We start from the raw sequence: 16,141 nt of genomic DNA, 5'->3' as shown, positions 1-16,141 counted from the left end.
TAAATCCCAAAAAACAATAATTAGAAAAAAAATGTCCTGAGTTTTTTCACTTTGTTAAATTGATAATACCCAAATCGGATTTTCCAACAGTTTGTAAATATATTGTTTACTGAATACAATATGCTTTAACAAATGATTTCTTTTTATAAGAGGTGGTAGGTAGTGACAATTCAATCATCAAAATCCTATAGCGAGTGTACAAACATACGCTAGTGTCCCTGATGATTTAAATTAATGACACCCATGTCCTCCCATTCATAGGGTATGCCTATCCTTATTGTTATTCTAAACAATGAAACGCTCAGTGGACTACTTTTTCCCTGATCGCTCATCGGACGACACCAAACTACTGACCTACATACGGTAACTGTACTGGTACCTTACTTCATATTGTATTTTTTATTTTTAACGCAATGCTAGTCATTACAGGCCTGAAAAATATGTCTCATTCATATGTCAATTCATTCGGAACTCTCAGTTCATACCTTATTTATTAGGTATTATCAGGGGAAGTTTATTAGATAACAGTTTTATCTAATTGGTTCGGATTGTTATTAAACATGCCAAAACATTAATTTTATTGCCAAACTCTATCAGCTAGGTTATCTTATATGGTAAACTTCAACTTCGCCGTTCAACTACGTTTTGATTCGTTCAAATAATTCGACAATTGAATATATTTTTCAATTATGGCCGTTCAAAATCTTGAATCGATTGATAAAATAATAACAACAGAACCGGCGATTGTCTACAGGTATAGCCAGAGAAAACTTCTATACTTGTCTTCTAGATTGTTAATTCTAATGTATAGCCTACTGGAAACTGAATACTTTCATGAAATCTGACCTATCAAACTACTGGCATAACAGCACGGAATTGGGATAGTATGAAGTATAAAATTCAATTAAAAAACAGGGAATATAGAGACAGAAAATTAAGAGTTGAGAATTACAGACCTGCAATGTTGAAGAACAAGCAAGCCCCACGAAATACACTCACAGCTTACAGGCACCATTACAATAATTTAAGATCAATAACTGTATTTAATGAAATATACACAATAATATCTAGCTTCAAACAATTTTTAAACAGACCGCAAGCAGAGGAATTTGAATGAAGACAAACGAGAAACGACATAACCAAGTTTTACAAAAACAAACTGAAAAATGAAAATGAAAACTGCAAAAGCGCTCTCAGGTCTCAGCTGACAGCGGAGAGATTTGGAACTTGCGAGCCCGGCCTTGACTAGCTGACGTCATCAACACCGACAACCGCGGAATTTCAAATGTACCAAGTCTCATTGGAAAATCTCACTAAACTTCAAACATAATTTCACTACCTGAAAACTACTTCCCCTTTACAGAGAGTGTGTATCTAATCAAAATTAGCAATAAAAATGTCCTTTACTCAATTATTACTTTTCAATAAATTTTATTGTAAACGAACCTAATTATTACACAGACAACTAATCATTATACTATATCAATCAACTTCAAAATGATGAAACACTCATCAATAATTATTTTTCTAACTTCTAAAACAATACGAAAGTGATCCTTCTAATGTCTATTGTTACATAAAAATACTATTATAAACAAAACTACTAAACTTGATTTTTAGGCTCATTATTTTTGACAATAACTAGAATGAACCATATTTTGACATAATACTAATTAGTGTGCTTCTTCACCTCTGTAAATATCACAATTTGGTTTCATTACAATACCAATAACAAAAATTATAATTTGAATACCGTATTACATTCGAAAAAATAACGAGATATTGCACTGTATATTCTTAAACTGAAAATGAGACTGTATTTTGGAAGTGCAGTCAAGTAACATGTTACATAATAGAGGAGTTTAGAAGAGACTCATACAGTTTTAATACATAATCAAATATTACAGTATAGTGGTATTGAAATTTTAGAAGATTTAGAAATATCAGAGATACAGAATATTACAGTATTTCAAGTTGAAACTATTGATTTACATATGACAATCCATGATTAACTAAAGACTCTAAAACCACGTTTACATCTGAGTTGTAAACTGAGATTCAACAAATTTCGGCAATTCGTTGCCAATTTCTTGACACGCAGCAACATGTAACTACCAAATTCACTACAGAATAAATTGACATTTTTTGAAGAAAACTGTGAACAACATTTTGTTGACAACTATGGTGTAAATGAGGATTAAAAATTCTGAAATTTTATATTGGATGTTATTTTATGTTAACTTTTAAATTTAAGTAACAATGCATAATTTTCTTGTGAGACAATATTTGGAATTCTATTCAATTTAAAGAACAAAAACCGAAGTGATTTTTGATACTATGAAAACGATATTCGTCTATATTTTGTTTCATTTTGCATTGTTCAAATATTATAAATAAATAAGTAATAGAAAGAATTTCTACATATTCGCACAATAACCCACAAATTAATGTTTAAAGATAGGTAAAGTTTAATTTTTACACTTTTTAAAACTTTTAAATTTTTCAGTAGTAGACCCTTTTAAAATCTATTGAAACACCAAACTAATTCTATAGCTTCGTTCATTCAATCGTTGACTTATGAAGAGTTTAAATAAGAAATGTTTTGAATAGATTCATATGAAACACAGACAACACATAAAAGTACAATATAGATATTCAGCTAGGCCAAGTAAGGCAGAATTCAAAGTATTTCACAAGGATTCAACTTTTTCGATGGAAACATTCTTCAATTATTTAGAACATTCTAGAAGTCTTTCAAGATTAAATTTCTTTTTAGAATAAGAACATCAACCTCACTACTACACCAATAAATTATTTTTAAATATAGTCGTCAACATAGCATTTTACAATAATTTGGTACTTCACTACTACACAATTTTTTCAATAACTTCTTCGACATAGTCTTTTACAAATTCTACAATTAGCACTATTTGGTGGGATAAAGAGGTTGGAGGAATTAAATAAAATGTGAGAAGATAGAAGATGATTTGGTGGAGAAAGACCAGAAAGAGACACAAATGATCTAGTATCAAGAAACAGTTGGAGACAAAAGGATCGAAAAAAGAGACTAAATTGAAAATTTAGAAGAACTAGGACCAGAGATATAGATGGTTCAGTCACAAGAAAAAGCTTGAAGTACAAAATTACTTCAAATTCAATGTTGAACTACAGTATATAGTTTATATGAATTACAATTTGGTCTAGATTTAACTTGAAATGAAACCAGATTAACCGAGAAATAAAAAACTATAGCCTAAAGCTGGATCACCACATATCAGTATCAGAGTAAGTGACCGGTATAGTAAAAATATGATTCCCATGACTTCTAATGGGACTTTTCACACGCAGCGTAGTCAAGCGAGTATGAATAGTCCCATTTGAACTCATGGGAATAATATTCGCACTGTGCCGGACACGTTCACTGATACCGATATGTGGGAATCAGCCTTTAAGAAGACTGAGATTCTTCTCGAGACCGAAGTTTCTTATCAAGATATAGTGTAGCCTGAAAGAGAAAGTAACTTGAAGTAAATTTCAATTAATTAAATCGCTAATTAGTTTTTTCTTGTAACTGGAATATCTTATCAAGATAGAACAGAGAACGTATCTTGGAGTGAATAACAATATTTAATTTAATTTTAAATTAAACTTAATTCTAATATGATATACTGTGATTGCAATAGTTATTGATCTTACTGCCTTTCTATACCTTTGTAAAAGTTTTTCAAGTTAAAAACATCGTCTACCAATCTACCATCCATAAAATGTTAGATCTGTCCAAACAATTGCTTGTCTAACAATCTAGTCCGGAAGACATGATAATTATCATAGAGATATAAATTTCTCGAAAACTTACATATTATGTTAAAACTTGACCTGAATAAATGCAGATGGTTATGATTTTAGATCAAATTAGAGACTCAATAGATAAGATTGTAATATTATTATTTTATAGTTAAATTATGTTTTACAGCCAGTTGGAAAAAAGTCACATCTAGTTTTAATTTTCGATCAAAGAAGTTTAATGTCCATTCTAACAAGTCTCAGTTTTAGATGAAAGAAGTTTTAATCTTTGATCAAATTTTACAATGGATCAGAAATCAGAACTTGATTAAACTTTAATGTAACAACACTTAGTGCCGGTTGCACAAAATCCGGTTAAATTTAACCGTGATTAATTCCAAAAGAACCAATCACGGTTAAAATTCAACCGGCTTTTGTGCAACTGGCACTTAATATTACTTTTCATGTTTTTTTTTGTGTGTTAATGACTATATTATTTCTTCATATTTGGTTAAAACCTTCACAAGTAGTTAAATCTTACAGTTCTATATTGAAATTAACTTCCAACAGTCATCAATGCTCTCCATTGAACCAAAGCTGACAGTTTTAAAGTGAATGGCTCACTACGGCTAATTTGTGCGAAAACATTCAGGTGGATTCCGAACCAATGACAGGAGAGAATCAGCTGCTACATTGATGCTAAACATGATAATACAGCTAATATTTAGCTGCTAACATAAAGTTGTAGCTGCAACTGAACGGTTGGACACCCATCCAACTAAAGAACCGAGAGCTTGTGACTTGACATTGTCTATGGATTCCTTGATGTTACACGTAGTAATCTTCGCTAGAGAATAGAGAAAGATGAGAAGTGGAATGAGAAGTAGATCCAGGAAAAGTAGTACTGTATGAGGAGAAAATGGGAAGTAGTTTCATGAGAAACTTAAAAAGATATAATATTGAGGATGTAGAGGAATACTAGCAACAGATGGGAAGGAACATTACAATTATAATAGTCTATTAGTAGAAATTATATATCCAATTTTTAAAAATAGAATAACTCACCAACATTTTGAACAAAATTAATAAATATTTCAATTCTAAATTTTGCTAGTTACACAAACTCCAATCAAATTTGATCACCAATTTTCTACATAGTGATAATGTTAGCCTTGCTTTAAACTACAATTAAATTTAATCCAAGATTAACGGTGTATACAATCATAATTCAGCTGACAAACTGAATCTAGTTCGCACTCAATAATTTAAACCCTACATTACTGCAACTAAAACAAACAACTATTTAGTTTATAAATATTATTGTATGATGGTGTTAATAAAACTAACAACACATACACAAAAACGTAAATAAATATTCAAAAAAGAATAAAAATAAATAATTCAACACTTACCAGATATTGTGTTACAAACGCTAAGACAATTTTCTGAACATCTAGCTAAATTCTATTTTTCCATCTATACAAACAATGAAGTCCACCATAAAACTTCCACGTCCAAATTTATAAATTTTTGGATCAACTCTATTTAGGACAGGTGGATTTTTACTGGTTACATCGACAATCATTCGTTCTTTTTTCATTTACACATAATTCTCCCTCTTTTTCACACTAGTTCTCTCTTTTTCTTTCATACATTCACACTAGGAGTAGGGGATGTCATCCATACTTTGGTGGTGTAATAATCGTAGTCTGCCAGGAAGGGGCCTGTAACAAACAACAAATTATTAGTGAAATCGAAAACAAATTCTGAACAAAAACTTACAACAAAATCAATTATCAACAATTTAAATTATATTACAACATAATCAACCCATTCATCAATTATACAAGTTTCATAGTAAAGTACCTCCAAGTCACAACTCGCGACTCAGGTGGAGAAGAGACTCGACTCTAGTCGAGAGCATGTATTTCCAAATGGTGACACTCAGACCAGTCGACTCTAGTCTCCGCAACTGTCACCATTTGAAAACACAATGCTCTCGAATAGAGTCGAGTCTCTTCTCGACCTAAGTCGCGTAAGTGTGAGTTGAGCCAAACCCCTTTGTGAAAACCGACTTTGCGAAAATATTATTTGAAATAATAATATGTAGATGTTGATTATTGGTGTAATATACCACTGTATTTAACTGTAATTTGAATTGATTTTGAACAAATATAGTGGTATTGACAATATCAACGTCTTATTCTTTCAATTATATGGAGAAATGCCACACCATTTCCTCCCATACAATCAAATTATTGAAATCTTATTTGTTGCATAAATTCATCAATCATTACTCTAATCTAAACCAAAGCTTGGTTGTCGCCGACAACCAAGCTCCTTCGTTCCAGTAGGGGATCAGCTGTCGGGGAGACTAGTTTACGACAATGGTATATTTTTCCAGGGGATTGGCTGACACCTGTGGAGCATAGTTGTCGGGGGGGGACAGGTTGACGGCGACCCAATCTACTGTTGCTCCTAGAATTTTGACCCTTAGACCAGTTATAGAATAGACACGGCCCATTGTATATTCATACTGAAAGTCGATGAAGCCAACATCTACTGCCATATCTCCAAATCGTGCCGTCAGCATCAGATAGAAAACTTTTCTTTAGAGTTTGTTTACATTGTTTTCCATAGCAGATTGTGTCTATTTCAGCGGGAGCGCAGCGGGAGTTTACCATTTTAATGAATAATAATTTACATCCTTCTGAAATAGACACAATCTGAAAGTTTTCTATCCGATGATGACGTCACGATTTGGCGATATGGCAGTAGATGTTGGCTTCAGAGGCTGGACTTCCCAGCGTGTCTATTCTATAACTGGTCTAAGTTTTGACCACAGGCGTCAGCCGATTCCCTGGTAAAATATACCATTGCCGTCAACTAGTCTCCCCGACAGCTGATCCACTACTGGAACGAAGGAACATGGTTGTCGACCAACAACCAAGCTCCTAATACGCTAGCGACAACCAAGCTCCTCATACGCTAGCGACAACCAAGCTCCTCATACGCTAGCGACAACCAAGCTCCTCATACGCTAGCGACAACCAAGCTCCTCATACGCTAGCGACAACCAAGCTCCTCATACGCTAGCGACAACCAAGCTCCTCATACGCTAGCGACAACCAAGCTCCTCATACGCTAGCGACAACCAAGCTCCTCATACGCTAGCGACAACCAAGCTCCTCATACGCTAGCGACAACCAAGCTCCTCATACGCTAGCGACAACCAAGCTCCTCATACGCTAGCGACAACCAAGCTCCTCATACGCTAGGGACAACCAAGCTCCTCATACGCTAGCGACAACCAAGCTCCTCATACGCTAGCGATAACCAAGCTCCCCGACAGCCAATCCCCTGCTGGAAATGAAGGGTCTGGTTGTCGTGATCGTACCCGACAACCAAGCTCATCGCACGATAACGACAACCATGCTCCCCGACAGCCAATCCCCTATTGGGCATTGAAACCGGCTTGAAGCGGGCGGGGAAGTAGTACAATCACAGACACTGTTTCACACATTCTATGAATTCGATTATTAGAAGAAAAGCTTGTTAATGTTGCCACTTCTATCACTACAAACATTACATGTTTAAACAGCCTGCCGACTAGTCTCAAATAGTTTCCATCGATAAAACCTATAATATTGTACTTTAGAATTTATTGGTACTTCGATTTTTTATATTTTTCAGCCGCAGCATCCCCCCCCCCTCCTCCTGGATCCGCCACTGCCTGTAATTCCATGACCCCTAGACCCCGGCAGTGTCAATGAGACAAACAGGCTTGCTTCGCGCGCCTGAAAATCCCATTAAAACGGATCTCTCTAGTACATCATATCACTCATCAGGGTATTTTGAAGTTGCTTCACTCGGTTGTTGTTTTTAAATGTAGCTCCTGGATAAGAGCATAAAAATATCAACCAATACCAAATCTGAACTATTTATGAAGTTTGAAATATTGGTTCTTGAAAAATTTTATATAACTCATCAAAAAATTGAACGCGTGAAATTCTAACCTTATCTTGGACTTTGTCACCTATAAATTTGGAGGAAAAATAGCACAAGGACTATCTTATTATTTTATCTTCTAATGTTATTACATTAGTGTCATTTGCATTGTAAATAAATAAATAAATGTAACCTAACAATATTACGTCGACAATTAAATTATTTAAGCACAAAATTAATTAATTTAATCCCAAATGGTATGCAATTTTTAACTGAGGATAGACATGGGGCACAGATAAATAAATGGATAATTGAGACATTTTTCTTTACTCTCGATAATATTTTATAATATACATTTTTTTTATTTAAACCTTATTTTTTTTGTTTACTTACGTGATTCTAAAATTTTGCCATATTTATTTTTATTATAATAAAAAATAATATATATTTTATAATAATATTGAACTGATGCTCACGCCCAGCGGACAGGATTTTCCTTGCTGGGTTGTTGCCTTAATGAATAGATTTTGATTTAAATATATTTAATTTATAATTTTTGTTTTGATTGTAAGCTATGTTTTATTTTTATTTCTATGAATTTCTTGAATAATTTATTGTAAATTGTATTGATGGCAAATAAAAAGAATTGAATTGAAAAAATTGAAAAAAAAAAATGAATGATCAGGCGTGATTTGATGACTGTTCCAAAATCCATTGGGTAAGTGCAGGAAATATAATATGTTAGTTTACTCGCGAAATTCCGGCACTCAAACGTGAGCGTGCAAGGAGCTTGGTTGTCGGGTTCGGTGATGACAAACAAGCTCCTTGCACGCTGGCGTCAACGAGTCTCCCCGACAGCCAATACCCCACTGGTTAGGATGGGACTGGTTGTCGGGACCGTAGACGACAACCAAGCTCCTCCCACGCTTACGACCATTGATATATATTCTCTATATCAATGCTTACGACAACCAAGCTCCTTTCTCAGGAGCTCGGTTGACGCCGTCAACCAATCTCCTCGAAAGTCGTTTTAAAAGGAGCTTGGCTGTCGGGGAACTTGATTGGCGCGTTCCCGCTCAATGTTTAGTTTGAAGATAATGTCACTTAGAAGGTACACCACCTTCACTAATTCTACAGTACGCGTCCAGTAGCTTTGCCTCGGTGACTTTGAAACGGCATAATAGGCAAGGTATGGTTCGCGGGATAATAGAGAAGATACAGAAGAGCATCTGTTACTTATGGAAAGATACATTTTCAAATAGCTCCTTGCGTATCTTTTCGGATGCAACCTTTGCTCTTGAGAAGGTACAAAAGAGCATCTGTTGCTTATGGAAATATAAATAAAAGCTCCTTGTCTATCTTTTCGGATGCGACACGTTGCTTTTGAGAAGATACAAATGAGCATGTGTTGCTTATGGAAAAATAAATAAAAGCTACTTCTGTATCTTTTCGGATGCAACACGTTGCTTTTGAGAAGATACAAAAGAGCATCTGTTGCTTATGGAAAGATACATTAAAGCTTCTTGTGTATCGTTTCGGATGCAACACGTTGCTTTTGAGAAGATACAAAAAATTGTATGTTGCTTATCTGCAACACGTTGCTTGGGAGAAGATATAAAAGAGCATCTGTTGCTTATAGAAAGAAACATAAAAGCTCCTAGTGTATCTTCTAGGATGCAACACATTGCTTCTGAAAAGATGCAAAAAAGCATCTGTTGCTTATGGAAAGATAAGTAAAAGAAGCTACTTGTGTATCTTTTCGGATGCAACACGTTGCTTGGGAAAAGATATAAAAGAGCATCTGTTGCTTATAGAAAGAAACATAAAAGCTCCTAGTGTATCTTCTAGGATGCAACACATTGCTTCTGAAAAGATGCAAAAAAAACATCTGTTGCTTATGGAAAGATAAGTAAAAGAAGCTACTTGTGTATCTTTTCGGATGCAACACGTTGCTTTTGAGAAGATACAGAAGAGCATCTTTTGCTTATGGAAAGACACATTTTCAAAAATGTTTGATGTTTTTGTTTGGGTAGTATTGCAGTTTAGTGGCCCTCCGCCGATAGGCAAAGCTACAGGACGCGGACTGTACACATGAAACTCTATGCACACTATCTCTCACCTTATCACTCATTGTCTCACTCTCTATTCTCGTTTTCTCTCTCTTTCTCTCTCCCCTCAACTCTTGGGCTGCGATGACCCCCCGGCCGTGTGAGAGTTTTGCGAAGAAGTCGACTGTTGACTTTTGCTACCATCGTCTGAAAACAACGTTCAAAATTAATAAATTTATAAATATAAATTATCATTACATCAAGTGTTTTCATTGGGATAACACGCTGAAGGACATTAGAACGATAATTCATCCTTGGAAAAAACAGCTGAAAATTTCGTCGTATGTCGATAATGGAAGTGAGTGAGCGAGTGCGTGTGTGGGAGTGAGACAAAATTATGCCTCAGCTGTTGAACTAATGCATTCAATCCCCTGATATCATGAGAAATATTATCGGGCAAAAAACTAATCGACATTATTAACATGATGGCTGAAAAAATTCTCAATCGTTCACTCTAACAATATTCAAGTTCAAAATTAAACGATTTTACTATTTAAACTAGTAGTTCTGTGAACAGTAGACCTCGCGCTCAGTAAGTTACGTTGACCTGTTGTTATGTTTTCTCAAAAATAATTTATCAATTTAAAATATCTAGAAGGAATCCTAAATAAACATAGAGCTTTCTGTCCTATCGTACCGTGACGTGTCGTCCCGGAATGTGAGTGTGAGCGCTGTTATCAGGTCTGGCTGCAACTGTCTACAACGTTGATGGAAAGATACATTTTTCAAGATGTTCGATGTTTTTGAACGGGTAGTATTACAGTCAACTGTCTACTAACGTTGATGGAATGATAAATTGTCAAGGTGTTCGATGTTTTTGAACGGGTAGTACCAGTAGTTCTGTGAACAGTAGACCTCACGCAGTATTCTTATCCACAAGTACCTGATTGAAACTATAGACCTTATGGAAATACAGCAATAGACTGGCTTCTCCACACATCTGTGTAATCACTTGTCAGCTGATTTATGATGAATAATTCTATAGTCTGATTTTCACTCTAATATTGGCGTATGAAGGAGGCTCCTTTTTCCTTTTATATTATCCTTGAAATGCAAAATTTCCAAAAACCTTGTATATACGTCGACGCGCAATTAAAAAAGGAACATACCTGTCAAATTTCATGAAAATCTATTACCGCGTTTCGTCGTAAGTGCGCAACACATATAAACATTAAGAGAAATGCCAAACCGTCGACTTGGATCTTAGACCTCACTTCGCTCGGTCAATTATCATTTCCTCTTTCGTTATAAATTCTCTATGCTTTTGTACTCAAGAGCGAAGCTAAGCCCCCCGATATTTTTGTATATTAATCAGCTGAAATCATGTGTCAGCACATAAAGGACTGTGTAATAGCTTCCAAATAGCCTTAGCTGATGTTATGAATGAATGGATGGAAAAACTGTAGTAATTGCATGCGATGAATACTCCAGCTGATTAAATAATAAATCACAACTAATTTTTTCTCATGCACTCTCAATGTTATTTGTTATATCCTGAAAAAGAACGAAGGGTTCGGTAAATTTTTGTTTTCCAACGAACTTGTTCTGTAAAAAGGATCGAAGAATATGTGTTCAAAATTTGAAGCTGTTTGATCTTTGAAAAGTTATTGTCGAACACACAGACGGACAACAACTTTGGTCTTGAGTCTAAAGTTAGAACTCGCTAGCGCTCGTTCAATAAACAAAATAAAATAAGCCTACCTTTAACGGATAGACAGCTCATCTGATCAGGCAGTTGAGCGGTGGACAGCCGAGCATGTTCACCCAATATGTTAGGCAGAGCATTGCGTCTCCCCACCCGGCCTGTTGTCAGGAAGTCCTGTGTGACGTCACGGCACTGGCCTTCACCCCCTACAGCCCCCGGACTACCGCCCCCACCACCGGCACCCCCTCCACTGCTGAGCTCTTCGCTCATCACGGCCAGCATCTTTTTCAGTCCTGCAACAGACAGAGACACAAATATACTATTTTTGAAATCTTCAAATTATCCTATACTATTTATTAATCTAGCAATTTCTGTTTATATGTTTCTATTTCACCGGATCTCGAAAACGGCTCTAACGATTCTCACGAAATTTGACACATAGTAGGTTTATGATATAAGAATTCGATTGCACTAGGTCTCATCCCTGGCAAAACTCGCTGAACAAAATTAAAAGGATAATTCATCCTTGGAGGAACAGCTGAGACTTTCGTCGTCTGTGGATAATAAAAAAGTGCGTCTGTGGAAAATCAAAATATCTCATCCCCGAAATTCATAAGCTGACGTATAGCCAGCTGTAAAATATAAACACGATCATTTTAAAGAATTGTGTTCTGTGTATCAATAAATGAAAATAACGAGCGAAGCTCGGTGCCCCGATATTTAACAGTATTATATCATATACTAGCAGGTAACTCGTGCTCCCAAAGAATCTACTTGACAATCTGAAATCTTGAAGAATTGAAAATAGGCCTATTACTATCCAGGCTGGGATAACAACACCAATGCTAATTAAATACTGCAATTATAACGTGGACCTCACTTCAGTGAGATTCCCAAAATACTGTAATAAATTCCTTACAAGCTGAACAGCATTTTAATTCGCATTCATCCAATGCTAACAGTTAGGCTCAACTCACACTTGTCAAGAAAAGACAATACACATTTAGGCTGGATGCACTCCGGAGAAACGCATTTCGTGAAGCCCTCTTTCATGAAACTTGTTTCATGCAATCCGTTTCACTCGCGCATGCATACAAAAGAAACGTTCCCTGCTTAGGGTTGTTCCGATATCGTGAATCTTCCGATATTCGATATCGATACAATATTCAACTTCAATATCGATACAACGATATTATCGAAACAAAAATATCGATATCGGCAATATCGAATCAACGATATTGACAAATAACTATATCCTACAAATTTTATATTTTAGTTGTATTATACAACTATACAAATCACCATCCCAGATACCATTGATCGACAAAGTGTTATAATTTATAATTCAAATTCATTCCATGGTTTGCTTGATTTGAAAAATTCAAATTTCAGATTGTTAGTAATTCTTAATATTTTTTTCGGCAACTGGCAAGGATGGCAACACTGAGCACACACCTGTGAGCTGCAGCCTTAGACCAGTTATAGAATAGACACGCTGGGAAGTCTAGCCTCTGAAGCCAACATCTACTGCCAAATCCACCCATCTTGACGTCACAACCAAGCTATAAAAATAACAACAATGCATTGAATAACAACAATGTAAGTTAAACACTACAAACACTTACACAACAAACTCAAAAAAGGTTTCTTTGATTTCCATACAATGCGTGACGTCAAGATGGGTGGATTTGGCAGTAGATGTTGGCTTCATCGACTTTCAGTATGAATATACAATGAGCCGTGTCTATTCTATAACTGGTCTAAGGCTGCAACACACTACTGTAGCGTCAATCTGTCAAAGTAGATTTCACTCTTATTATTAATATAGGAGTGTGATAATTTATGATCCTAGTTTCTTATTAATGCTTTAAATGAGCTCAAATATCACGTTAATATCAGAATCAAAGCAGTATTTTCATATAAATATTTCAGTAAAAAAATGCGATATCGATAGCAAATATTCTTTCGATATCGACAAAAAACTTTCGATATACGATAATATCGATATCTATAATATCGATATAATATCGGAAATATCGACACAAAAATATCGATATTCATTGATATCGATAATATCGGAACAAAAATATCGATATTCATTGATATCGATAATATCGGAACATCCCTATCCCTGCTTAATCTTATCAGTCGATTGCGAGCAACTTTCGTTTCACGTTCCTGAAACTTTTTTCACGAAACGCGTTTCTCCGGTGTGCATCCTGCCTAACTCACAATACAATACTTCACATAGTTGCTTATGAAGACATGTCTAATTGCAATGACTAATCGGTGTGTGTTGCTCCATATGCAACTATGTGCTGAATTATTGTGACTAATCGTGACTAGTCTTGTCTTTACTAACTGGTGTGTGCCCACCCTTAAGGTGCGTACAGACTGTCGCTCTGCTCCGCAACCGAACGTCACTCCAGCAGAGCGATTGATGATCGACCGCGAGCAACAGTGGTTCGACCGGGGGGAACGCGAGAACATCTAACATCTTCCGTAACGTTCATGATGGGTGCGTGGGTGGTGCGACTGTGGTTCGATGGTGGTACGAGGGCGGTACGAGGGAGGAGCGTGCTCGGTGCGGGTTGGAAGCACGAATATGTGTACGCAGCTTATGGCTCAACTCACACTTACGCGACTCAGGTCGAGTAGAGAATTGACTCTATAGTCCGAGAGATATTACTTTTGAACAGGGGAAACCAGTTTCTCCTTCCACAATTTGTAGGAGAGGAGTAAGCATGCTGCGTACAATTGGATATCGACACAAAAGTATAGAGAATGCTGTTAGGTAGTGGGAGTGATTAGTGAAGGAAAGAGTATCGGGGCTCTCTGTCATCGAGTGAGAGCCGTGTTAAAAGTAATATCTCTCAGACTATAGTGGAGAGCATGTGTATCCAAATGGTGACACTCAGACCAGTCGATTCTAGTCTCCGCGACGTCACCATTTGGAAACACATGCTCTCGACTAGAGTCGAGTCTCTTCTCAACCTCAGTTGATAATATTTCACTATAGCACAGTATCACCTCCTCTACAACACATGACCAATATAGAGTTATGACTATGATAGCAATGTGAATTTTTCGTGAAGAAAACGAGGTTATTAATATATACATGTATCCATTTCACTCCAATAAATTTAAAAGACAGCAGAAAATGCTGAAAAGCAGAAGGCAAGCATGTATATTATGTGGTCTAAATTAGAAATGTCATGATGAATATGTAATGCGAATACTCTCTCTCCCTACGGCTTTTTCTCTCTATATAAATGGGGATGGATGTTTAATTTCATTTCAGCTTCAAAACAAACTGAGGAAAAACTTTGGAAAAAAGGTTCCATGTACGGAGAAAAAACGAGAGGCAGAGAGAGAGAGAGAGAGAGAGAAAAGAAAGAAAGGCAGAGAGTGAGAGAGTGCGATAGCATTTTTACGTTTGAGACACATTGGAAGAAAGAAAGAGAACGAAAGAGACCAGAATTATACTCTGGCATTAAAAGCGAGGGAGAATTGGAAATTTTGGCGGAGTGAGAGAGATAATTGCAAATTTTGGCGGAGTGAGAGAGATAATGTAAGAGAGCCATTGAGAGAGATAGAGAAAAGCCAGATGAGAGATGGAAAGATAGAGAAAGTGAGAGTGTGTGTGAGAGAGTTTGTGCATGAGAGAAGGAGAGAGAGTAAGTATGTGTGTGTGTGTGAGAGAGGAAGAGAGAGTGAGAGAGCGTGAGAAATGGAGTGAGAGGGAGTGACAAGGTATGTGTGTGAGAAGGGTGAACCCTTGGGATATCATGAGCTGATGAAGCTAATGTAAGAGAGTCTATTTTTAGAACACACGGGTAATTGCAAAGTTGCGAACAAATACTTTGCAAAGGTTGTGAGGAGGAGGAGGAGAGGTAGGAGGAGGAGGAGGAGGAGGAGGAGGAGGAGGAGGAAGAGGAGGAGAAGGAGGAGGAGCCTTGAGAAGTGTTGAGACGAGCTTACAGTTTGGAGAAGAGGAAATTCGTGGAAAAAGCTGGAATGAAAGAGGAGAAGAAAGGATTTATATGAACAGGAGGAGTAGGTGATGTATGGAGCTAGAATTTGAAAATCTTCACAGTACGGGAGAGAGCAGATGAGAGTGAGAGAGATGGAGAAATAAGGAGAGGGAGAGAAGAGATTAGAGGAAGACGAGAAAATGGGGTGAGAAGTTGGAAACGAGTCATGAAAGGAAGGTGTTGAAAAAAGAATTGAAAGTGGAGAAGGGGTAGATAAATAAGAATGAAGCCCAGTAGCAAGAGATAATAATAATATCGAGTGACCTGGCTGGCTCAGGTCTGGTGTCAGAGTTTTCAGGTCGCAACTGATCAATTTCAGGGCCTCAAGAGATTAGAAAGGAAATTAAAGCCGATGAAGAGAAGATGAAGTTCGATGTGAATGACAAACAAGGAGAAGAATAAGGAGAGAGAAAGTAGGAACAAGGAGGAAATAGACTTGGAAAATGAGAGAAAAGAACATAGAGCGAATAGAGAAATGAGAGAGTGTAGTCGAAGACTTTGAAATGAACGTGAAGCAGTAGATAAGGAATAGAATGATTATTGTTAACTGGTTCACGAGAACGAAGTAACTGTTATTTTTCCAAGGAGCCGGTAACAAACTGCTCCAACGAATGTGTTACTCA

At 36.4% G+C, this 16,141-nt stretch overlaps 2 protein-coding genes across 5 annotated transcripts in view; one reads left to right on the top strand and one right to left on the bottom strand.

Annotated features, from left to right (window-relative positions):
* Window positions 1–16,141, top strand: part of LOC111056978 — a 486,313-nt gene that overhangs the window by 55,874 nt on the left and 414,298 nt on the right. The window lies entirely within an intron of this gene.
* LOC111064579 overlaps window positions 1,415–16,141 on the bottom strand; it is a gene marked incomplete in the record, with an annotated part of 46,797 nt that continues 32,070 nt past the window's right edge. Inside the window, 3 exon segments of the mRNA XM_039439654.1 lie at window positions 1,415–5,507; window positions 9,851–9,986; window positions 11,541–11,777. Coding sequence (XP_039295588.1) covers window positions 9,907–9,986; window positions 11,541–11,777 — 317 coding nt within the window.

The sequence above is a fragment of the Nilaparvata lugens genome, chromosome 13, assembly GCF_014356525.2.
Source record: "Nilaparvata lugens isolate BPH chromosome 13, ASM1435652v1, whole genome shotgun sequence".
Classification (NCBI taxonomy): Eukaryota; Metazoa; Arthropoda; class Insecta; order Hemiptera; family Delphacidae; genus Nilaparvata; species Nilaparvata lugens.
Note: the sequence above shows the minus strand (reverse complement) of the source record. Positions and strands in the feature narration are given on the sequence as shown.